At 41.5% G+C, this 26,195-nt stretch overlaps 1 protein-coding gene and 1 long non-coding RNA gene across 5 annotated transcripts in view; both read left to right on the forward strand.

Moving 5' to 3' along the window:
- Nucleotides 1-10,822, forward strand: part of ccser1 (coiled-coil serine-rich protein 1) — a 138,278-nt gene extending 127,456 nt beyond the window's left edge. The window contains exon 11 of one of the 4 annotated variants that reach the window (XM_004547248.5): nt 9,308-10,822. In XM_004547248.5, coding sequence (XP_004547305.1) covers nt 9,308-10,129 — 822 coding nt within the window. In that variant the 3' untranslated portion in view covers nt 10,130-10,822. The remainder of the gene's footprint in view (nt 1-9,307) is intronic. The other 3 variants (XM_024804494.2, XM_004547250.3, XM_076890934.1) reach the window with 3 other exon arrangements.
- A 5,501-nt stretch (nt 10,823-16,323) lies between these two features.
- On the forward strand, nt 16,324-24,545 carry LOC101481910 (uncharacterized). Its single transcript, XR_191083.2, has 4 exons — nt 16,324-16,690; nt 21,702-21,908; nt 21,998-22,106; nt 22,884-24,545. It is a non-coding gene; the product is annotated as an uncharacterized LOC101481910 (long non-coding RNA).
- The last annotated feature ends 1,650 nt before the right edge of the window (nt 24,546-26,195 follow it).

Consider the following 26,195-nt stretch of genomic DNA (forward strand, 5'->3'; position numbering starts at 1 on the left):
CGAAGCATTGCCAGCGTTGCCAAATAGGTCGATAGTATATGTAATTGAAGCAGCACTAACGCTCTTTTGATCCAGTGACTGTTGAGTGAAACTGGGAGAGGATGGATGCTCTGTAAATGCTGAAGGAAATGACATATAAGTGAGCATTTAGGCAGATAGGTGTTTATGTCTGTGTGATTTGGCCGGAGGAGGAAATATTCTAGCCTATGGAAGCCCGTTCCCGCCACTAAAAAAAAAAAAAAAAGGATCCATAACTCAAAATTTCGAGTTATTTTCTCGAAATTTTGAGTTTTTTTCTCGAAATTTCGAGTTATTATCTCGAAATTTCGACATATTAACTCGAAATTTTGAGAAAAGCAACTCGAAATTTCGAGTTAGCGCTGCCAATCAGTAATCTACGTGAATGACGTCATTTCCATGTTACCCGGAAGCTGAAGCCCTCAGCTACAAATGCTACAGCTAAGCTACCGGTATTACATCCAGTCGTGAATGCACAGATTGCTGAGTGTTTTCAGCCTGGCTTCACAAATGATGAAATCCCTGTGTTATTAGCTGAATCACATGGTGTTACTATCAGCAAACATACTTTAATTTGTTGGGATCCGTTTTTGAGTGCGCGGTCCTGCACCATATGCTTCCGGGTAACAAGAAAGCGACCTCATTCACGTATATTTTTGATTGGCAGAGCTAACTCAAAATTTTGAGAAAAGTAACTCGAAATTTCGAGTTATTTTCTCGAAATTTCGAGTTATTATCTCGAAATTTCGAGAAAATAACTCGAAATTTCGAGTTATGGATACTAGCTTTTTTTTTTTTTTTTTAGTGGCGGAAACGGGCTTCCATACTAGCCTGATGACATTTTGAGAATTTAAATCTGCCGTCCTGAAGATGCTTCTTGTGCGGATGTAAGGGTGTGAAATAGCCAAGTTTAAACGCTTACAGAGCTTACTGAGCAGTGCAATGAAATGTGTAGTGATTAATCGCCATGCACGCAGGCTCTTTAAGGGTAACAGTACAAGCCTTGGGCATATAGGAAGACAGTACGGCTTTCACACCCCCGCAGCCTCGAGGGTGAGACTGATAGAAGAATGATAAGCCTACAGTGCTAGCCTGATTAAGGTGGAATAATCCCAGGTCTTCTGCCAGGTCTCAGCGAGGGGCCAACAGAAGGGACACTGCCAAGAGTCCAGCTTTAGGTATGGCCAGGGATCCTCATTTTGAGGAAAGCCCCTGGTAATGCAATGCTGTCAACTTAGTTTGACAACCGGATAGAAGTTCAGTGAAATGCAGTTTGGGAATAGTGGGTTAGCACTGACAGCGAAGTACACAGTCAGTAAGTATTGTGCACTTACAGAGTGAGCAGTAGTGACAGCTTACAGGAACGTATTAGGCACAGAGTAATGGTGCATAGATCACAGTCTCTGCAATAATTAGACAGCATCAGGGGGGACCATGTTGACACCCGGAGGGGGCAGCCAAGTGCAGCAATCAATCCAACTGGAGAGCATAAGGAGAGATACTTTCATATACAGGAGAGAAACTAAAAATCAGTCAGTTGTGGATTTTTTGGTTGGTTTTTTTTTTGCTTGCAACCAAAAAGGTAACAAAATAATCCTCCCTGAGCCACAATTAATAGCAGCAGCACATGACGAGCATGCATGCCCCAGCAATTATTTCAAATATAATTGTGCTCTTGTTTAGACTAAAACCACTACTTACCACCACATGATATATGTTGAGGTGTTGGTGTACACGGGCTAGCCTTTATGACTTTTACTGAAGCATTTCATTGGGAAATAAAGCCTTTTATTTGTGTGGATACCAATGGGAACTAGAAATTGGCATTCACACATAATTCTTGTTGAGGAGTGAATGTTCTGCTCCACCACGTTGCTTTCTTGCCTCATATCGATGCCACTGTTCTAACATTGACCATGTCTCTGCATTTCCTAATTATCTCAATTGTCTTCTGTAACTTTGGGTCAGTGCTGGCACCTTTTATTCTCACTTTGTCCCCTAGAGTACCTCTCATCCATCTGACCCATCTACACTTTGGCCTCTTCTCTGTTCCTTTGTTGTTTCACCACCTGTTTTAGCACTGTGTCATCCCCTTTTTTCTATGACCCCTCTTTTCTCCATATTTTAGCTCCTTGTTCTATCTTTGTCTTTTACCTTTTCCTCGCACATTTTTGTCCTCGTTTCCCCTCTACATCTCCTCCTCCACTCTACCCTTTCAGTCCACTTCACTGTTTCATTTTCATTTCTTCACCCCCACTTTTCCCCCTCACTCGTTTCCTCCCCTCATCTTTACTTGTTCACTCCCTTTGCTTTTACATCCCACTCCTCTTGCTTGTGGTTCTGGGCAGTGTTCACCAAGCATATTGGCACATGCTGGTGGTCGATGAGTTTTGCCATGATTACACACACACACACACACGCAAGACACATGCCTATGTGCCTGCACGCACAGACCTGTTGGAGATGGTGGTTGATGAGCAATGCCAGACTCTCAGCATCCGTGCCTATCAGAGCTGCTCAAGAAACCTCATTAGGCCTCCTGTCCGCAGCATGGTACTGGCTTCGGTACTCGCCAACCCGCTTCTTTTTTCTTTTTTTGCCCTGAGAGGAATTTGAAGACCTAGCGCTATGCACTTTTCAACACCCACAATCATAAGTAGTGACATAGAATCACTGATCAGACGCTTGTTCAGCAACTCCAGTATTTGACCGTGATCACATCGGAGGTCTTTAAACTGATGTGAATGTTGATGGTCCCATTCCCCGCAGTGATCCCGATCACTTAATCAGTGAGATGAGCCCTTCTGTTGCCAGGCAACACATAATGTCAGTCAGTCAACTATTACAAGCAGCGGCATTTCCTAACAATACCATAAACAAACGAATCTAAAAATCCATCCAATTGGTGCATTCATGAAAAGTTTCTCTCTCTGTAGCATTTCTATCAATGTTTCTAGTTGCTTTAAACGGTTTATGGCTACTCCTGCTCTCTCCAGCTGATTAACATCAATTTTTTAGATCAGATAAGCAAACTTTCTTTGTGTGCATTAACACTATAATAATGACAAGCAAGCCAGTGGACAGACAATCTTGAATATTACAGAGGCATCAAGCTAGTAGTTGTGTACTTGTAATGGTTTATGGGGCATTCAGATATGGTTACAAGTTGCAACTTTTCCCTGAAGCCAAGTTTGTTTTCTTTCCCAAATTTGCAAATAGGCAACTGATGACTAAGCTTTAGACACTGTAATATATTCAGGCCTTCAGCCACACTGATATGCAGTGAAGCTGCCCTGCCTAAGATATTGTAAATCTAAATATTTATCAAGTTACCGACAGACAACCCTCTTTGATATGGGCTGCAGTGTGTCGGGATGCTGTTACTCAATATAACATCAGCCTAAAGTCGATAATTTTACAAAAGCACTGTGACAGCATTGAAGATTGGTGGCACTGTGAGCCGATTAGCTGTGCAGTGCATCACATTAGTGGTCTGCCTCTCAGTATGCGCCTCTGTTGGGAAGGTCCAGGATGTGACATTCAGCCAACTGGTTGGCAGTGTGCTGCAGTGTGGGTTGGAGTGACAGCTCAACTTTAGTCCCCTCTTATTCTCCATCTTTCTTCATCATCTCAGCCCCATACCCACCCCAACTGTCACCACCTAGAAGGGGGAGAAAACTTTTCCTACCTCCAATCTCTCTCTGTCGCTGTGGTCTCCAGACTGCTGTAGCAAACCATCAGTCCTCCGGCTGTCAAGTCCTATTCAGCCTGGCTGCCACTGGCACTCTTAACCAGCAAGTTACATAACAAAAGAAAGAGAGAAAAGAAGGGACAAAAGAAAGGACAGAGTGGGTAATAAGGTGAGAAATAAGAGAAGAAGGGAGGTCAAGAGGGGGGACAAAAGGTGAGAGACAAGTAAAGAATAACAATGCGTGGAAAGAGAGCATATTTGGCGGTTATTATCATGCATCCTGGGATGGTCCACAAACTCTGTGTATTTTGCCAGCAGTCCAGAGCAAGCTGTCAGAGAGGTAACCTCCAAAATGCAAATAATCGCACAGTTGAAAGCATTAGCATTCACTGAATGAGAAATTAAACTGAAACGTGGGCCTGAGCAGGCACTGGCAAAGAGTCAAATGCTGGGTAAACCTATTAAATGTTCAACTGTTAAAACTTATAGCTTAATTAAAAGACTCCAACAACAGAAAAATTCCATTCCTGTTTTATGATTCGTCTGAACTAATTTCAACGAAAGCGATATACCTATAAAATCTTATTTACTCGTTTTGCCATGTCCACTGCTGTTCTTACTGCTATGATTATGTGGATTTACTGCCCATCTTTTGAATAAAAGTTCAAGAGAGGTGAGCTGCAGAGCGAGTGAGCAGTTCGAAATTGGTAAAGTTGTATAGAGAACTGGTGCAGAGAGACGAGGATCAGAGGTGAGACAAAGAAAGAAGACTAATCTGAGTGAGGGAAAGCAAGGCTTTCTCTTGCCACTACAAGCTGTGCAAGAGATTCACCTCCTTAGGGGGGTGTGTATTGATGAAAACCAGCATCTTCAAAGTAAAGGTAGGCTATGGCCTTGAGACACCAGCCCAGGCTTAGTTTCACCCCTCGTTTGATTGTTGATTATTTATCCAGCAAAGTGCCCGCGGAGACTCTTCTTGCACACACCTTGTCTGTGAATATTCAATATTTCTATCAGGGCATAGGAAATGCTAGTTAGGGCTTTGTGGGATTTCACGAGTGCTGACATCATGTTTCTCAGCTTGTCTGACCTGCTTCTATTACTACTCCACTTTCAAACATGGTTGTAAACCTGTGGGTAGTACTGTTAGTGCATGAGGACTGGTTTGTTGTAAGCCTCGGTGCACTTTATTTCGCTTTCTAAAATCCCATAATAAGGATCCATTTGACTGTTTTTTGCACGTTTCCAACTCTACTTTTCCATCACGCTGGACATAAATATTCAAGCAAATATATATGAGACTGTCGAGCATGCAGCACAGGAAAGGTTGGATGGTTTCGGCTACTGCATCACAATTGGAGAATGTATTTGGTTATAGTCTAAATAGGATTTAGAGTACCATCTATGTGGGTGTACTGCACTGTTTTTGTATCTGTACCAAACACCCCAGCGTTTCACACATCCAAAGAACCACAGGATTACTTTGTTCAAAGTATGTGGGTGTCACAGAATATACAGAAATCACAGTGACAAAGTTTTGCCTCTCTTATCTCAAGCTGCAAAGTTTTGGGGTCCGATGCATTTCATCCCCCTGGACCTTCATTAGAGTTAGGCGTGTGGGTGTCGGGATACTGGGCCGTGGTGTGTGATTGATGGCAATTACATGGGAGTATTTTCCTCACATTGGGCCTGTGTTACACCTGAATTTAGCTTTTACTTTGCTGCGCTGCAAGGCAAGCAAAAGTCATAAAATAAATCTCCCGCACTGGCTCTTCTCCCAATATAAAAATTACCAAGACAGGAGATAGCAAACATTGTATAGGGTTGTTTTAGGGTTTTAAGGAAGTCTTTTATGCAAACTTGGCCCTTACAACATTGCTCCATTCTTCACTGCCCAATAAAAACCGAGCCCGCAGGAGAGGGCCCCCTTTAAATCACTCTGATTTACCAATGACTAGTGTACGTGTGCGTGTGGGTGTATGTATGTGTATTTTTAGGACAGTGTGTGAAAGAAAGACTCTCCAGAGTGTTTGCGCGCACACAGGCTGTTCTGTCAGTGGCAAAGAGGTAGCTTGCTTGCCGCAGAGCGTGTACTTGAGAAAGGACACCTGAGTTTGTAAATCTATCCTGTTCACTTTCTCTGTGCACTTTCCTGTCCACTCGACTTTTGGTCTCATTTTTCTTTATCTCTGTTTTCAATCACCTTCTCATTTCTTCCCTTTCCTTCCTTTTGTTTACTTTTTTGCTTGACCTTTCCCCCTCCCCCCGTGCATGTCCCTCCTGTACACTCACATACAGCCAACTTTTACCAGTTTGCTTTTATTTGAGTCATTGTCATTGATTATCTCTAAAGTGTCTGTCCTTCTAATTTGGATAAGAAAAGTCTCTTTGATAGAGAGCATATGTCTCTACAACTAACTCTTGTACTGTGCCTGGTAATTATTTCCTTTAAAGTTGCCTGCCAATTTGTATCTTACTGTTCTCGCTTTACCTTCTGTTGTTTTCTCAAATGACTGAGGGTGGAATAACACTACAGATTTTTTTTTATAAGATTGGCGATTTAGCCCTAATTAAGTCGTCCCACATAGAGATTCAACGCTGTTGCAATTCCCTCATGTTTTTCACAGTGCCCCGTGTAGAAAATTTGGCTGGAATGAAAATTCTCACTCTTAATTAGATCAAGGAATTCACAAGGAGTCTTGTACTATTTATCCACCCATTAAAGCCCATTAGAAAGCTGCGATCCACTCCCAAAGCTCTTTAAGTAAGTTGTATAGACAATGACAGCGTCTGACATTTTGGCTGAGCGTTGTTGTAGTTTTTTTTCACCATTGGACATGAAAGCATATAGACGGAACCGTTAAAATGGAGATTGCTTGGCTTCAGTTCCAATTTTTGATTTCTGAACCCAGTGAGTCTGTCAGCTACTGCTTTTATGTTTCTGTATACTGTAGGTGGAGCATTACAAGCATTAGAGACAGGCCGCATGGACAGATTAAGAGTGTAACAGTCTTTTTGTAGTCAACATTTTTTATCAAGCTGTGACTCTTTCCCCAGAATTTAATTGAAAGTTGTTAAAAAAAAATCAACTGAAACTGACAAAATCTATTGTTTGTTATTGGTTTGCACTGCTTTCATTTAATATAGTGATTTAATTCAATTCAGTTTGATTTATATAGCCCCAACTCACAACACTTGCCTCAAGATGCTTTGTATTCTAAGGTAAAGTGCCTTAATTGAGACAAAACCCCAAGAACCCACTATAAGCAATCATTTGGCAACAGTGGGAAGGAAAAACTCCTTTTTAAGAGGAAGAAACCTCCAGCAGAACCAAGCTCAGGAGAGTAGTCAGTACGAAAGACAAACTGTGATTGAAATGTGTGATTTAAAGATTTTCACATTTTTACATGCTGTTTGTTTTCAAGCATCCCATCTATTCTGAAAGCAGTGGCTGTGTCACATTTGTTATGTATATGCAAGTAAAATTAAATTATTATTAAAACCAAAAAACACGTTCAAAGAAAGGTCGACTTCAGTTTTGTTCAGTTTCCCCCCCTCAGGAATTTGTTTTCTTATCATATTTAACCCACATCATACTCTACACCCCCTCAGACTAAATTAGTGCCAAGCACAGTCACAACTAAATCCTCATAGAATACTTTGAAATTTAAAAAAGAAGCTAGATATAGCACCTTAGTAAGTAAGATATTAAAAATCTGGTGATGTTCAGTAGCTGGAGGCTTTCACATGCCATTTCACCAGCTGAAATTTCCAACAACATATTGTAATCAGGGCTATTTCATTTTTTTTGCTGTTATAAAAGGGCTACTTCATTAATTATGTCTCTCTAAATACTCATTAAATGTATGTACCATGTGCTAAAAGGTTTGGATTTTTTAAACTAATGACCCAACATGTGCTTTTAGTAAAGCCAGTGCCTTAATTTGTATTTGAGTTGACATCAGCACTACAATAATATGTTATTTTAGTGAAAATCACACACTTTTGCTTTATTGGATGTAAATTGACACCAATGGCACACTGTGGACACACAGTGGTCAAATGTGTGGGGAGTAAATTTGATTAAAATTGCTGCTCTGCTGGATCGTCGATGCATGTCAGTGCTGGAAAATAGGACAGTGGGACTGACCTGAAAGGCTTTGTGTTGACACTGCTGGTGAGTGGCCTTTGGCATGTGTTACCTTTTGCCCCAGCGTGTGTAAGAATCATAATAGTACATTTAGATTACGATCATCTCCTAAATTTGATTAAGGACTTACATTTTAATTTGGCTGGAGTTTGCTAAGACACAGCTATAAACCTACACAGACTCCTCATTTCACAGTTTTTACTCATTCTTTCGTTCTATACTCTATAACCAACAGCGGCCTAATAAGCACAATTTGTAACACGGACCTCCATCTTCTCACTTTCTTAGAAAGTACTCCACTTTCGCTCCCCCTTAATTTTTAAAAATTTCATTTCAGGCCGTATTAGCTCATGAATGAAAACTGTTTCATTGAATTAGCGTTTCCATTGTTATACCGCATTTATTCGGTTAGCTATGTTCTGGCTAATTGCATTTCTACCTTTCACCCCAAATTTATGTCGACAACCTCGGCGCAGTAATTACATTTCTTTTAGTGTTAATTTGCGTGTGTGGTTGCGTGGAAATATGAGGAAAGCACATGCACGTCATGTTGCGCAGGCATACGTGCGCACGTGCACACGCTCATGCATATGCATGCCATACACAGGAAAAACACACACACACACACACAACCATCGTGTTGGCAAATGTCAACTCTGCTTACTTTCTCCTGAGGTTCAGTGTCGGATGAGATTGCATTTCTATAGTGAACATTGCGCACTTAGTCCCAGTGTTATTTTAGTAATGTGTGTGTGAGAGAGAGAGTTTGAGAGAGAAAGAAGGGGGCAGTGATGAGATATGTTGCATAAGGGGCTGCAGTGGAGTGTGAAAGAAAACAGGTGGCTTCTGTTTCTGCCATCTAACTTTATGTGCCATCTTCCCCATTGAGCTTGTGTGTGTGTGTGTGTGTGTGTGTGTGTGTGTGTGTGTGTGTGTGTGTGTGTGTGTGTGTGTGTGTGTGTGTGTGTGTACGTGTGATAGAAAGACAATGGCACCACATTGCTTCGTGAGTGGGGATTTGCACATACCTCGAGTGGATATCTCCATGCGTCCACACGTTACCGCGTCCTGTTTGTGTGCTAATGTGTGCGTGTCTCTCAGTGGTATTTGTGAGTCTGTTCTTCACTTTTTTTAGTGAGCAGGGTTCCGGTTCGTTTAGAAACAATTAGATGAAGCTGCAGGAACCCAAAGACATCATTCGCCAAATGTCACCCAATTAACAATCTATACTGAGCACTCAGCAGCACTCTCCTTGTCTCGTGTTCCCTGACTCACTATTTGTCTCTGTCTGTCTGTGTTTTTACTCGCTGCTTCTCCTTTGCACTCGAGACATGCTCAGTAAATAATTTTTGGAAAATGGCAGATTCACATCACACGTTCCCTGACAGAGTAAATTATAAAGTCTGTTTAACTTCTGCCCTTTCCCTTTTTTTCTGCTTCTCTCTCAGATCAATCATCCAGGCCGGTGGTCAGGACTCGGCAACAGCAGCAGCACCAGTCTGGCCCCAAGGGACCGAAGGGTGGTACGGGGTGCACTCGTAGGGGACCTCTCTAACCAGCACTTCCCACAACACTATCCACCTCTGCATAGCCGGCCTTCTGCTTCTGAGCGGCACACTGCCAGGGAGGAGCGCCATCACCAGGGGGTCTTGGCACAGTCGGTGGCCCGTAACCCTGTTCTATACCTGGCTCCAGGCTCCTCTAACCTGTCCTCTGCCACTTCTGCAGCGTCGGCCCAAAGCTCGTCTACCACACCGGCCCAGCTCCAAGTTTCACACCCGGGCCTCAGTCAGAATCAATGCCCAGTGTCCAATTCGGTGGCCGGTACTCATTCTCCAGTTACATCACTGTCCTCCAAGCTACTGGAGGGGGTATCCTCTTCTTCTGCAGAGTCCTTAACTCCAGGAGGAGGAGGAGGAGCAAGTCTGCCAGGTGGAGGGAGGAGAGGAGGAGGAGCAGGAGGAGGAGATCACCATCCCCCCAGCCAGATCCCTCGTGCAGTCGGGGCCAGTGCTTCTTCAAGTCTCCACAGTCTTGTGAGCAGAGGGAGCCCCTCTGCTAGCATCTCTTCATCTGAGCAAGTCTCCCCTCCGCCTCCTACTCCTTCCTCCACCTCCTCTTCTTCCTCCTCATCCTCCACGTTTACCGGCCGTTTGGGACAACCACCTCGAGGCCCGCTGTCTCTGCATAGCTACAGTCGCAAAAATGTCTTCCTCCAACATTCCCTACATACTGCCGAACTGCAAGCTCTGACACAGAGAGACAGTTGAGAGCACACAGTCACACTATTCCACCTATAAGCAGCCATATCATCAACCTAAGTGACAACATAGTGACTTAAAAGCAAAACTGCTGCTCCTTCAGTACGAGTTGTCCATGTTTCACTGCCTCAGTATCGCCCTGAATCACGAACCGTGCGCGCTTACAATCACATTTGTCTCTCTTTGCAATCCAGACGAGCCCTTTGCTGACATTTTGTTCATAAATTTGCTCTGATAAACAAACACTTAGCTACAAGTGCACACACACACACACACACGCGCACACACACACACACACACATCTAGCTGTGAGTATGAAAAAGGCACTCACCCGTCTGTCAGACCTCCCACGTTGTGTCATGCTGACAGTTTAGATGTGCTTACGCCCACAGACACACAAAGTGCACACAAACTCACAACCTCAAATCCATGCACACATACGCAAATCTTGTCATGCACACATTAAAATACACACTCCTCACACAGAGACATCATCTGTGATATCTCCGCTTCACTATCTGCACACATAAGAGGGTGGTGAACGCGAACAGAGATGAGATGTGTGCATTGTTGAGATTGTATTTTTTATCCATTTATCTAACCTTTTTTTTTTTTTAAAGTGAAAACCATCTGCTGCTTAAGGAACTATGGGACTTGCCATGAATTGCGCTTCTAAGTATATATATATATATATATATATATATATATATATATATATATATATATATATATATACACACACATATATATATATATATATATATATATATATATATATATATATATATATATATATATATATATATATTCTCACATTGCCAAATCCTGCATCAGATCAAATCCTCATTGCGTGACGTCCACTTAAGGTCCAGATTAAGGAACATGTTTAGACGAACAGATGCGACCCTTTTACTGCATGCTTTCTAAGATTTATGAAACGATACAGGTGAGCATTTTGTACCGCAACAAAACCGGGATTGGGGCGACTTTTTAAAGTCTTTTCATAACAATTTCTTGGTGTGGAGATTGATGTCGGTGTTTAAAGAAGTGAATCATAACCAATAAGAGCCCCGTTTGTATAGAAAGAAACGTCCCTCCTTCTGCTCACATAAATAATTAGATTTACTCTGTGCTTCAATCTGGACCACTGTTGTTTTTGTGCAAATACCATGCTGCGATGTTACTTGCATTATATACAAGAATCAACATGTACCTACAATGTTAGATTAGTAGAGTGCAAAAGCTGAAATGAAGGGTTTCATTTAAAAACGAGATGCCTGCGACATGAACAATATGACACCTATATAAAGTTCGCAAAATCCCAGCGAGGTCTTCAAACAGAGCACGGTTTTTCAATTTGGCACAAGCGATTTGATGCATTTCTTCAAATAATGAGAGGGAAGAAGGTGTCAGTTTTTGGAATGAAACCCTTCAAGTCTTCTTCAGGGCTGGGTATTAAACTTACTGGTGCTTTCTCAGTTTTTGGGGATTCAGGAAGAAAAACTACATCACTGATGGAATCAAACAGTCTGATTATTTTTTAGAGAAGCAGATAAGGAAACAAATGTGGTGTTGAAGTGTATATACTTGATCAAGTGAAGAAAGGAAAGAAACAAAAATCAGTTTTACAAACTCATTTGTCAGAAGCACGAGCACCGGGTTTTTCCTCTGATACCCAGCCCTCATATGTTAGCCTTGTTAGATCTTCCTGATCTCAGTTCTGTTGCTTACACTTTAAAGAACTGACCTAATGAGATGGCATTTTTGGTATAACGGCAGTTTAGCTGTTTTGAACAATGCGACACACACATTTTGTTTTGAAATTGATATTAATTGAAACCTCCTTGACCTGCTGAGTCATACATTATTCACAGTTTGGGGACAAGACATGTAACTTTTAATAAGTGATGAAACTTTTTACAACTGCACTGCATAACGACCTGTTCCGTCTGCCGCTGGTGCATATATTTGCTCTGCCGGCAAGACTTATCAAACAGCCCTGCCACTCCCGACAGGTTTGGAGTACACAATGTTAGCCGGGCGGTGGGAGCCTGCACATCTGCCGAGTGCAGACGGTTAGTTCACTGCTCCCAGCGTCTACAGATTTCAGAGAAGTTCTTGACCTTGTCTGTTCCTGTCCCAGCACCAGGCTGTAGGGTAGCTGTATAAATCATGTGTGTGTTGTAATGTACACCTCATGAGTCAAGGGGCTGGTAGAGGTGAAGAAAAGCCTAAAGGATGGCAGCTCTGCTCCCAGCCAGGAAGCTACAACTCTCCTTCCTGTCTGTTTTTTTTCTTCTCCTTTTTTTTCCAACCTTCTACATATTTTCTTATTTTGTCATGTATGCAATCTGCTTATTCTCCTCCGTCCCTCTCGTGAAGCATGTGATCTGTAGCTGCTTTTATTTCTCTGGTCCTTTCATCCTCCTTGCCCCTCTGTCACACCCCTGGTCTCTCCACTCTAGCTCGCTCCTCTAGCCCAGCTTGTATTGTCATACAGCGTGTCTGTTACAGACTCTGTTGCAGTGGCATTCAGTCCTGAGCTTTGGGACCCGCGGCGCTGCCGATTTTCATTCCAGTTTCCTAGTTGGGAAGTAATTTTACACATGGTAAATGCAATTAACTACCTGGTAGGATAGACAGGCGGCAGTAATATGGCTCCTGAGGACTCGGGACTGAAAAACCGCAGCTGTAATGCGATCTAAACACTCCCTGCTCGGTTTGTTTACAGGTGGAGGGGAACAATGTTTTGTCGCTGGCTGACCTCTTAAGAAATTCTATTTACATCCCTCATCTATGCATGGATCATAATTTAGCTGAGGGCATGTGAAACGTCTTAGGAGAGTGTTTAACCCCGTTTCCACTGCCCACGCAGGTGTTATTTTTTTCCACACACAGCTGCGCTCATTTCCACCGTGTTTGAATTTAAAACTTGCCACAGAGGTACTCTGCTGTTTAATGTCATATGTCAATGCCTGAAAACACAAGACAGCAGTTGAAATGTGGCATGGGCCTGTCTTATGTGAAGACATTTTTCCTTTTCAGATTAAAAGAATAAACTGTTAGGAAACTAGAATCAGCAAAAGTGGTACCTCTAAATATCTTTTTCTTTTCACCTAGCAGCATGTTGTGGATTTAAGACACTACAAACATTTGTTGTGCAGTAATTTATTGTTTTGGGTATTTTTGCCTTATTTATCTGTTTATCACCATAGGAGCAGTTTAATAAGAAGTGTCTTGGCACTAATAAATAAAGATATTAGTGAAGATAATAACCACAACGGACATTACAGTAATAATAAAACTGTCCTTGTTAGAATTTTATTGAATTAAAGAGTTTTTATGCTGTCCTAGCTCTTCAATGTGCTTATTGTATTTAAATCATGTTTTGTTTTTTTCTTTTTGAATGAATAATTGTACATAAATTAGTGATTTGTCACGAACAGTTTGTGTTCTCATATGATCACTATTGATAACAGGGGTCAAATGTGTTGTTTGCTGTCACACAGAAGATTAAAATATAACAAAAACTGTTTGTTTTTTTTTGTTTTTGTTTTTACATTAACGAGAGGTAATTAGAGGTTACTATTGGTTACACGCCAGAAAGCAAATGTGACAGTTTTAATAAGTGTGAAGGCCATTCTACTTTCTCTCTCCCTGCTTCAGCCTTTTGCTCCAGAAAGTGAACGATGATAATCTGTTAAAACTGCTTTTTCCTCTTCAGGTCCACATGTATGTCTTAAGTGTACAAAACTCTCGGGTAGACACGTGCTGTGAACCCCTGACCAGTTAGTCCACCAATTTATTAGAAATAATCCACCCACATGGATGTGGAAGAAGAAAAATAAACTGTTCAGAGTTTGCTTGATCCTTCTTTAAAGTTTAGGAATTTTATCTCTCTAACAAGGACTTCTTTTAAAGGACTAACTGGCGGTCGGTATGCTTTGCTGTATATGTTTACCCAAAGTATTTTTCTTCCCCCCACACCCTCACATTTCTTTCTTCATATGAGAACTATTTTTTGTCCACTGTGTCCTTATTGTTAATATTTAATATAATTAAAATTGCCGAGTAAAAAGAAATGGTGGAATCTGTTACTGTTTTATGTTTTCATTCCATTTTCTATTACCAGTGGTGCAAAGTCAGTTGTATCTGAAGAAAGGTTGGGATGCACTTGAGCTGTGAGAATGAGTGATGGATTCTGCTTCCATTAAAAAGTGCATCTCAATAAAGCAATAAATCTCAGGGACCTATGTTCCCTCTCTCAGACTGGGTAGACTGTGCTGCACAAATCTCTAAAGAAAAGAATGAATGAAATCAAAGACTGAAAGTAGAACATACAACAAAGCAATGAATAAAGAATCTTAGGGGCCATCGCTCGCCAAGATTGACTGAGGAAAAACTTTTCCAGCAACAACATTTGAGTGGACTTTTAAAGAGTTGTGCACGGCAGTGGGTGCAGACAGAAGTAATTCTACCTCATTTGACATCAGCCTCCAACCTATCTGAGTAAGTTTTCATTTGACAGTGACCGTAAAGTATGGAAGTGTTTAGAAAATCAATTACATTAGCACAAGTTTGTGTGTGTGTGTGGGTTTGTTTTTTTTTATTTTGGGGGGGGGGAATGTAGGCTTTTACTGTTTACCCCTTAGGGAGGACCTGTGCACGCTCCTCATTTCTGGACTCACTCAATTAGTGTTGGTAATGTTATGACTGGTTGAGGAGTATACACACACACACACACACACACACACACACACACAAGACAGCAGTTCTGATACTAACTTGCTGTAATTGATAGGACAGGAGGTCAGCACATCAGTAAACAGGCTACTGATTAACAGAGCTTTGAAGTCCAAAGAGCTCACATAATTGACAGGATGTGTATCTGTGCGGCTGCTGCTGCTGCTGAATCCTCCGGAGGCTGTGCAATAAGCCTTTCTGGTGTTTGATATTCAGTTCAAAAAATTTAGATGACTGATCTTACCGAAAAGCTGAAAATGAATCATCTGCTAATATTGACAACTGATAACCCCTTAAATATGTCTTGCTTGTTTTCTTAGCCATGTGCCAAAGCACATAAATCTAAGACACTTGTATTCTGATTAGTTAGTGTGTGTGTGTGTGTGTGTGTGTGTGTGTGTGTGTGTGTGTGTGTGTGTGTGTGTGTGTGTGTGTGTGTGTGTGTGTGTGTGTGTGTGTGTGCGGGCGGCTTGTGGTGGTCAGTGCCGTTTCCTGACAGCAAGAATGTTCATTCCTGTTGGCGGGCAGCCTTTCTGTGTGGACCTCTCTCTTAGATTGCGTGGGTTTCTTTTAGGTACTCCACTTTCCTCCCACGTATGCATTTCTGTGTGCGGAAATGGGCTGTAGGTATGCATGTGGGCATGAATGGCTGTCTGTCTCTCTGTGTTGGCTCTCTGATGGACTGGTGATCTGTCCAGGCTGCAAACTGTCTGACGTAACACTAGTTGGATTAAGCTATTAGGAAAATATGGATTATAGTTGCATCAGACTTATTAACATGATTAACAGAAGATGTAAAAGTTAAACTATGGTTCCTGACATTCTTGTTGACTTCGCTTGAATTTTTCTGCAGTATTTCCACAAAAACATTAACGTATAACATGATAGATGGCTTATAAAGAGTAGTCTAATGTAACTGAACCTTAACCTCTGATAAATGTGTCTTTTTTAAACATTTAAATGACTTCCATTCCATCCATCCATCCATTTTCTTCTATTTATCCAGTTCAGGGTCACGGGGTGGTTCGAGCCTATCCCAATCTATCACAGGGCAAAGGTTGTTCATGAATTCGTTTATTCATTCACTCACTCCATCCTCACAACTGAAGTATATGTGGGATGTTTTGGACAGTGTCACCTGTAAGATATCCAGAGTATAATTCAATTATATGGATTCACTTACCCTAAAACTGGCGATCACAAAAATGGCTATAAAGTAAACCAGGGTTTCTTCTGCTCATCGGTATCTTCTGACCAATCACAGCTCTACTGGCAACAAAGTGAATAATTTAATTGGAGCAAGAAGTCGCTTAGCGTCCCAGCGGCCGGCGTGAGTAACGGACAGAACAATTACATTCTTTTCCACTAGAGGGCGATACAACTTATTGTTCCAATTAAATGTATCGCTAACTGCCAGTATAACAAGAAGACGAAGAAGAATTTATCCCGTCATGCTGCGAGTGAGACAACGCAGCGCGAAATAGTAATAGATTTTTTTGTAAGTAGTCAGTCTGACCTGGAGAAAATTTCGAGCCAGATGAAAGCCCAATCATGAGTAGTAGTCAGAGGAAAGCAAAAAATGTATATTGGGGACAAATCCAGCCAATTCCGCTCTGCCTGGTGCACAGGGGAAAATGATCAATATGATTTTAGTGACATTTTTGTTTGGTGGTGTGCCCTGTGATTTTTCTAATGTGAAATATGTGCCGCGGCTCCAAAAAGTTGGGAAACACTGGGTTAGAGTACCAATGAGGTGACATCAGATAATCTTCACTGGTCTGAGGAATCTTCTAGGAATGGTGACGCTATTTTCTGGAGAATTTATTGGTGAGTAGGCTGTCATTTTTACCTGTTGATTGCTAATCTAAAATGTAACATATGGCAATATACTGCGTGTCTATACTTTTTTGTTCTCTGTTTATACTTTGAAATACGGAAAAGCCAGAATTAAACTTGACCTTACGTGGATAATATAAAATCCTGCTTCAAAGCACAGACTTACCAATCCAAAAAGACACATTAAATACCAACCAATAAATAATTATCTGATCGTACCATACTGATCTTATGTTGTTTTGAAGCTAGCGTTTGTTTGTTTTTCCCTTTTAAAGTTAAATACGCACCCACACCACTGTCTTACACAGACTTAGTGTTCATATTAATTAAGGTATTGATCTGTTCTGTGTTTTGTGTATGTCTCTGTTTAACTGGAGCAAACAACTGTGAGATGAGGTCTGTCTAAAATGCACTGGAAACTGTGAATTAAATCAAATACAGGATAATAATCTGTACAAAAGCACACAGCAGCTGGTGAAACTATTAAATAAATAAATGACTGGCCTGCATTACATGCACTGTTGGCCTGCAGGTAACCAAGAATCTCCTTTTTCTTTACAATTATAATCCACTTAAAGCGCGGTGTGTGCACACGTTGTACTGTCTTTACTAGTTCTGGTAATTTTTAGTAGTTTTTCTTTTCGCACTGAAAACTTCTGTGCAGATGTACAGTCAATGTCACAGTTGTTGGAAAGACGCCATGGACCAAATACACATCCACAAATGCCATGTGATCAAAATTCCTCACACCTTATTGTAGGTAATGACCACTGAAGGGTGTGGACATACTTCAGACCAGGAGCATATGGTATTATACCCACACACAAGTCAGATACTCAGCCCAGCACTCACACCAAGAAGATTCTGGGTGATACTTCTGCTTCCTCCCATATGTCGAAGACTTTACATTATGTTAATCTTGATTCTAAATTGGTATTAGGTGTGAGTGTGAATGGTTTTCTATGTATTAGCCCTGCAACAGATTGCTGATCTGTCCAGGGTGTACCCCTGAACTCTGGGACAGGCTCCAGCCCCCCTTGTGATCCTGAACTGAACAAACAGTTAAGAAGATGAATGGAAAAGCAACAAGGATACACGCACAGGCGGCTAAACTAATCCTGCAGTTTTATTCACTGTTGCCTCCCACTTCACAAACCTGTGAGTCGCTGATCAGCACTCACGAAAACAACTTTCCAGGCCATCACACTTTATCCACCAGTCAAAACAAAAAGAAACTCAGAATATCAGCCCAACTTGTAAGAGACAAAAGACTTTAGAGGTTGCCAAGAACACAATGCACCCATGCTTTTATGAAATTAGGCCAGGAACAAACTGATCTGACTGACAGAACTGCTGGGAAGCCTGGAAAAATATAAAACTCCATTAGGCAATATTTTTTTTAAAAACAAATAAACAAAAAACCCACTGCAGACTTTTCCACCCAGTGGATATCCACCCAGGTATATTTAACTATTAGTCCACATGACACAAATCAGTTAAAGTATGAGCATGTGTTAAAGATATAAAGCCTACTTTATAAACTTCAGGCAAAACTACATTTATTGTATTTAGCATTCCTTTAGGCTGCAATAATGCTGTCCAGAATGTTAGACTAATGTTTGGCCAGGGTATGTCTTTCATTTCACACATTCGAAAAATCTCTGGAGCTCCTTTTTTCATATGTGCCAAAATTAGGAACATAGTATCTAAAAGAAATTAAGTGATTGTGATATAGCTAGTCCATACTCCTTATTATGTGATTCTCTTTCACCTCACCGCCAGCCTGGCTGACTCTCCCTGAGCCTGGTTCAGATGGAGGTCACTTTGTGTTAAAAGGAAGTTCGTTCTTCCTACTGCTCGCAATAGATCTGATGTGAGAAAGTCATCTAATAGGGAAATAAACTCTTGATCAGGGGTGTCAAAATCAGGCCACCAAAGACTCTAATCTGGCCCACTGGACACAACTAAAAAATGTGAAGGATATACATTTTAGACTTTTACCTGAATTCAAAGGTTTTACAGTTTTTCTTACTGATAAAGACTGATTTTGAACATTTATTTTTTTTGTAAATAAATAAATAAATATAATCTATATGTGATCTAATATAGTCAGACTCTATGTAATACTTTTATTTGTGTGTAATTAATCTTACATCAGCGTGTCTTTTATATGGTTCTTTTCTTTTCTTTTTTTTTTTAACCTTCAACATATATATTCTAGTGTAAAGTGAACAAAATGAACAGACCTGTCAAGGACTGAGGTTTTATCTCCGACATCAGCAATGAAAGAAAAAACAAGAAAACGTCAGAAGATGCCTGCTGTTTTGTTCACTTTGTAGTCATCACATGTCCATCATACATCATACAGTAGTAGCATGTGCTCAGGAGCAGCATTTGATGTTAACTAGTCAAGTCTTTTGCATTTCTCAATATAACTTGACTTCTAGACAGATCAATAACAGCATTTGAAGCGCTGCCAGACCACTCAGTCAGACTGTCGCTTCTAGCTGTTGGCTTAGTATGCTGTGACAGGCATGCTTCCCTTATGTCTGCAAGCCTGCAGTGAAAGGGTAAAAGAGGTGGGTGGTGTTTGTGTATGTGTTGGTATATATGTGTGTGACTCAGACTGCTCTCAATTATTTGCTACTTGAATCGGTTTTATTTTTTCTGGCTGAACTTATTTGGATTCTAACCACTGCCACTGTGACACGCGACTATTGATGCCTGTAGTTGTGACAGAGAGCGCGTGTGTCTTGCAGTCGCCTCACTCTGTCACTCTGCCATTTGTCAGAATCAGTGGGGATGTGTTGGATCCATTTAGCTTTGTCCCCCATCTGTCTCTTGCTCGCTCTTCTGCTCCTTCTTCCTCCATCTTGTCTGTGTGCAACAACCCCCCCCCTCTCTTTTTGTCTGTCTGTGCAAATAACTCGGGTTGTCCCCCAAAACTGTCTAAAGCAAACTTTATTATTGTATTTCATGGCCAAAAGACTTTTAGACTTGAGACACAAAGGCACTGAGACATGCACTGACTGCAGCGTGCAGCCAGTCACATTTGGTGTTCAGTCACAACCTTCTTCCCTGAAGTTACAGAGATTATGCACACATACATACACGTGTGTGCGTACAAAACAACACATCTTTTCAGCTCCCTTATTTTCAAATCAAGCTTATTTCTTGTCTAGTTTGCTGCCCATAAATTAGAGAACTAAAATCAGACACAGTTCACACCAATGCACTGTACCGTAGGTGACAGTCTTAAAAAAAGAAAAGGAAAAATAGGCTCACAGAGATTAATCATACACTATAAATACACAGCATTTAGAACCATTCATTTACACATACACTGTCTGTCTGTCTGTCTGTCTGTCTGTCTGTCTGTCTGTCTGTCTAAAAAAAAAAAAACCCTCACAATGAACATTCACTGAATGTCATGTCCTTAAGAAATGGAGAGAAAAATGCAGCAAAAACCTGTCACACAACCTGAGAGATGCATCTGAACCATCTGCTGTCCACTGAAACCTCATCAGAAATGCTCTCAGTGGAAGGGCGGCTGTCAAGAAGCCATTCTTGACTGAGGTATGCCAAATTACACAAGAATTGGACTGAAGCTCAGTGGCAACAGATTTTATGGAGTGATGAATCCAAATTTGCGATTTTTGGTTCAAATTGTTGTATGTACAGAGGACGTCGGGAGAGAGGTACAACACTGAGTGCCTACAGCCATCTGCAAAGCACACTGGAGACTCCAGCGTGCTGTCATGGTTTGGAGTGGTGTTGAGGATCTTGTCAAAATTCATGGAGTTATGAACACAGAAAAGCACAGTCAGATTTTGATCCAACATGAAATACCATCTGGAAAGTTTCTCCTTCTTAATGGCTTAATTTTTCAGCATGACAATGATTTCAAACACACTCAATACAGTAAAAGCATGATGATATAAAAACACACAATGGAACCTCCAGTATTACTGAACCAGTGTGGGATAACCTTGAGGTAAAACGGAACAAAAGGCAGCCAAGATCCAAAGAAGAGCTTTAAATGTCCTTCAAGAAGCCTGGATAACTATTCCTGAAGCCTCTCCATTTGTCTTATTCATTTAGGGTTTAGGTTGCTTTGAAACAAAAATATTGGTAAAGAACGACTTCATATATCTGCTGTAGCTGTGTTCTGGTCCATTTAGATTAGAGGAGAAAAGCCCAAAAGAATTTGAAAATGAGCTTAATAATTTTCAAAATCACTTTATCTTTTTCCCTTTTAAGCTTTGACTCACAATTTGTTTTGCTTAAAATTTTGCTCACTGGCCATTTGGTCGTAGAGAGCTGCCTTTTTTCTGTCAGTCACAAACAGGAGGAGATGCCCATCTGTAAGCTCTTGGCTAAGTTTTCTGATCCAAGACGAAGATGAAGTGTGAATGATTATTTTGTCCTTAACGTGCCTATTGTGGAGCTGGATGATTGCAGTCCACATGAGTAATCTTGGCTGTTTTACACGTGCAAGCCACAGCGATCCATCAATCTTGCGAGACAAAAGTGTGCTACGCTGAGCCAAGATCTCACTGATGTTCAAGACAGATGATTCATAGACAGACATCTAAATATAATGGTGATTATTGGAACAGTTTCCCCATCATTTCAGTCATTATTGGCCATATAAAAATTACCATGCAGTGCATAAAGGAAAAGTGTTTTTCAGAGTTTTCTACAGAAATCATTCCTTCTCCATCCAGTGGGAACACATGCAGAGGAGCTTTTACAGAGTTGTGTAGCAATTTGGAAGCTTTTCTTTTCCTTTTTTCCCTCATTTTTTTCCCTTTCTCGCCATCACTTACTTTTGTGCTATCAGCAGAATATTTTTCTTACCAACGTCATGGTCAAATTAGTTTTGCTTTTGGTTTCATTTTATGACAAATTAATTTAAACATCCCTGCTGCTCTTCATCTAATGACAGTGGGTAATGGGCAAAATTAATGTTACAAATCTTGTCTCTGCTTTTAAATTCCAGAGAAACATTGATTAAAGAGCTTCTTTCCATCCATTTGAATATCAGTGAAATTCCTCAGAAGGTGTCCTTGAAGCACAGGCAGATGCCCAATCCCCCTCAACTGGCTCCTTTTGATGTGGAGGACTAACTAGTGGGTCTTCTGTGTTACTCCACCCACTGGAGCAACCTGCTGCTTGTATCTGTGATCGTATTCTTTTAGAGCCACAGGTGAGTTTAGGAGCACTGATAAATTAACAGCGTTGATTTAGAGCTCATCTGTCAATCTCCAGCTTTACTCTCTTTCCACTTGTGAACAGGAAACTAGCATACTTGAACTCCTCCACTCAAGGCAACAACTCATCCCTAACCTGGAGCACAGAGTCCACCCTTTTCTTCTGCTGACAACTGGAAACTCCAAACTCTGAGGTGTTAATTCTCCCTCCTTACTGCTTCACACTTGGCTGCAAATTGCCTCAGTGTGAGCTGGAGCTCATTACTCAATGAAGCCAGCAGCACTGCATTGTCCATAAAAAGCTGAGATAATATCCTGAGACCACTGAACCCTCCACCATTCGCCCTTTACAGTTCACTCTCCATCCTTTTGGCTGCTCCTAAAAGATTTTGAACCAATTCGGTGACAATGGACAGTCCTTGTCCTCGCAAATCTAAGATCCACAGCTAATGATTATTACTTATTTAAATATTACTTATTTAATATTATTAACCAAGAATTCACTACAGTTTTATGGATCAAAAAGCCGTGAAGGATGTAATTGAATACCTTCTCTTAGTCCACAAAAACATGTGTTACACAGTGGCATTTGTTTTTGCAGAACAGAGAGTGAGTGAGTAGAACACCAGTGGAAGTGGGACCAATGTCCCTTCTGGTAATAATGACGTTGTTGTAATTTTATGCTTTCTGCCCCCGGCTATTGTTGTCCAGGCACACAGCACCACTGCCTCAAGAATCTTTGCTGGGTTGTGGCTCAAATGTTGAGATGAGTGAAAATGTTGGGTCGACTCAGTTCAATGAGTAATTGTAATAGTCCTGAAAGCGTGTTGAATACTGTTTAACACTGTTATCTATCCTCCTTTCCTCAGTTACATACAGTGATTGTTGTTGCATAATGTACTCTCCAGATAGTTTGGGAATGGATTCACATGCAGTGGGTTTTGTTTGTTTTGTTTTTTTTTTGCTTCTAGTGGAGAGCCTCACCAAAAGCAACTAGAGGTTTCAGATTCAGTGCCCCACACAGCCATTTCTAGAAGACCTTAACCTACCCAGTAGGAGTCAGTGGTTCAGTGACAAGGACACGATCCCTTATTGGCTGCTCACACTGGAACACTGCCAGTTTCTGTTTGTTGGACCACAGGACCAAGCTGAAGGCACAGATGTTGGGAAATGAACCCTGAACTCAAGTCTGCGGAGAATTTTGCTCCTGGGTCACTCGAGGTTCCCTACACAAATCTGTATCTCATACATACAGCACATAAACTCACTTGTACAACTACACAAATAGTACACAGGTTTGTAGACATCTGAAAATATATGTAAACTCCTGGAGGCCTTTATGCCTTGCTTAAGGTCACATGGAAGCTCAGCAATCCTTCACCAGCCTGAACGCTCAGTTTAGGGCATGTGCTGGCTTGCATCGTCCTCTAATCATGATTCACATTCACAGAGCCTGTCAGCCTGCAGTGGGTTTCTCTGAAATCCCTCTCTGGTCCTGCGTGTGAAGCCAGAGATTTTTCTGATATGGTTTGACTTCATAACACAGAAGCATCGTTTGACTCTCCACTACGCCGCTGTCTTCCCAAATAAAAATGAGCAGATAGTCGATTTCGATTTCAGCTGACATTTTTAGAATGGCTTTTTTGTGTTTGAACTAGGCAGTTGGCGTAACAGTTGGCTTAGCTTTATGCGAGCATACTCATCGGGGCTCATGTTGCCCACTCAGTGTCTCTCCGCTTTTCTGCTACCTGACTACCATGTGTACAACACAAGACAAATTTAGCCTGGGCTTTTACTGGAAGCAGATTGTATGGTATCATACTGGCGATACTGTTTGCCACTGATGACTCTTCAAGTGAGCCCACTCAGCATCTCTGCTCTTTTCCTCCTCCACCGAGATGCAAAATATCAAATATGACGGGCCTTTTTGGCTTGTAAGAGGAAATTCACTGAGATTCATTTTTCTACTGTTCTCTTTTAATTTCTTCCACTTTCCCTGTCCTCCTTCAGCCACACAGATCTCTATTGCTCCTTCATTTACCATCATGTGCTTGTGTTGTTTGGTTTCCATCTGCAGGAATTTTATGTAAGCAGCCAAAGAAAGAAGATGCAATCTTTATATATGAAATAAGAATCTAGATGAAACTCAGGCTTTCTTGGTCTCTTTCCCAGCTGTAGCCATAACTTAGAAAAAGTCATAATCCCCCACTCATCAAGAAGACTTCATTGTAAATGTCACCTTTCAACAGATACAGTCATTACTCACCACTCCAGTCTTCTGACCCTTTTAGCTTCTGAAATAAATGTAATTACCAGATTATTGATCAGTTGAATCTTCTAAGAAAGTTCCTGGATAAAAAAGACAACAACAACAAAGACCTTCCTACTAAACACCCAGTCATATTCAGGGCCACTAACATCACCTCAGCTCTTTTTCCTTGGTGAGTTGCAGTACTGAGTATTATGTATGTTACAGCTGACAGGAAGATGATCCTTCGGTAGATGACACTATTCCACCCCAGAGGTTTCCTCTGTGAATTTTGTCAAGTAAGCGTTTTGTTATAGTGTAATATTTTAATTTTATGATATATATTTCTTAACCCCGTGCTACGCAGAGGGGTGTGGTGTGAAAACAGCAGACATCACTCTGTTTTGACTGAACAGAGAACAACTTTAGTTTATTGGCCAATCTTTTACACACACACACACACACACAACACACAGCACTACCCGACTCACTGGACCCTCTACAGTTTGCATACCGCCACAACAGGTCCACTGATGATGCCATAGCCCTGACACTACACACTGCCCTGTTACACCTGGAGAAGAGAGACACGTATGTGAGGATGCTGTTTGTAGATTACAGCTCAGCATTCAATACCATCGTTCCCTCGAAGCTGGACAGGAAACTGCAGGATCTAGGACTGAGCAGCTCCCTCTGCAGCTGGATCCTTAGCTTCCTGTCTGACAGACGCCAGGTGGTCAGACTGGGCAGCATCACCTCATCCCCCATCACACTGAACACTGGTGCTCCACAGGGGTGTGTACTGAGCCCTCTCCTGTACTCACTCTACACCTACGACTGCACAGCCACTAACAGCTCCAACATCATTGTGAAGTTTGCGGACGACACTACAGTGGTGGGTCTTATCACCAACGGTGATGAGACGGCTTACAGGGAGGAGGTCAGCGCCCTGACCCACTGGTGTCAAGACAACCATCTCACCCTCAACGTCGCAAAGACAAAGGAGTTGATAGTGGACTTCCGGAGGTGCAGAGAAGTACACACCCCCATCACCATCAACAGCGCTGCTGTGGAGAGAGTGAGCAGCTTCCGGTTCCTTGGCGTACACCTGGCTGAGGATCTTACGTGGTCAGTACACACAAACAAAACAGTGAAGAAGGCCCAGCAGCGCCTCTTCTTTCTCAGGAGACTGAAAAGATTCGGCATGAGCCCCCGCATCCTCAGGACCTTCTATCACTGTGCCATTGAGAGCATCCTCACTGGATGCATCACCACCTGGTATGGCAACAGCACCGCCTACAACTGCAAAGCTCTCCAGCGAGTAGTGCGGTGCTCTGAACGGATAATTGGAGGTGAGCTTCCCTCCCTCCAAGACATCTACAGGAAGCGGTGCCTGAGGAAAGCGGGGAGGATCATCAAGGACTCCAGTCACCCCAGCCATAAACTGTTCAGACTGCTTCCATCAGGAAGGAGGTTCTGCAGCATCCGGTCCCGTACCAGCAGACTGAGAGACAGCTTTTTCCATCAGGCCATCAGACTGCTGAACACGTCATAGACACCTCAGCTTCACTACTGGAACTTCAACATTATGCACTCCACACTGTATATAAATGCCACTTGTTTTGCACATATTCAACTCTGTATATTTTATATATTTTATTATTATTATTATTATTTTATTTTATTTTTTTACTATTTAATTTGTAAAAATGTGTACACACACACACACACACACACACACACACACACACACACACACACACACACGTAGGAAAATATTTAGTATACACATCCAGAAATGCATACACTATTATATATTGTACATATATTTATTAGTTTCAGGTTGGCCATTCTTGTATTTTGCTCGTTTGTGTTGTTGTGTTTGCACATCTCTGTTGCTTGTGGGGCTCGCACACAAGAATTTCACTCGCATGTGCTGTGCCAGTGTGCCTGCACATGTGATGTGACAATAAAAAGTGATTTGATTTGATTTGAAAATGGCCACCTATCCATCTCTCTAAGCTTTATATACTCT

This window comes from Maylandia zebra, linkage group LG12, assembly GCF_041146795.1.
Source record: "Maylandia zebra isolate NMK-2024a linkage group LG12, Mzebra_GT3a, whole genome shotgun sequence".
Lineage (NCBI taxonomy): Eukaryota > Metazoa > Chordata > Actinopteri > Cichliformes > Cichlidae > Maylandia > Maylandia zebra.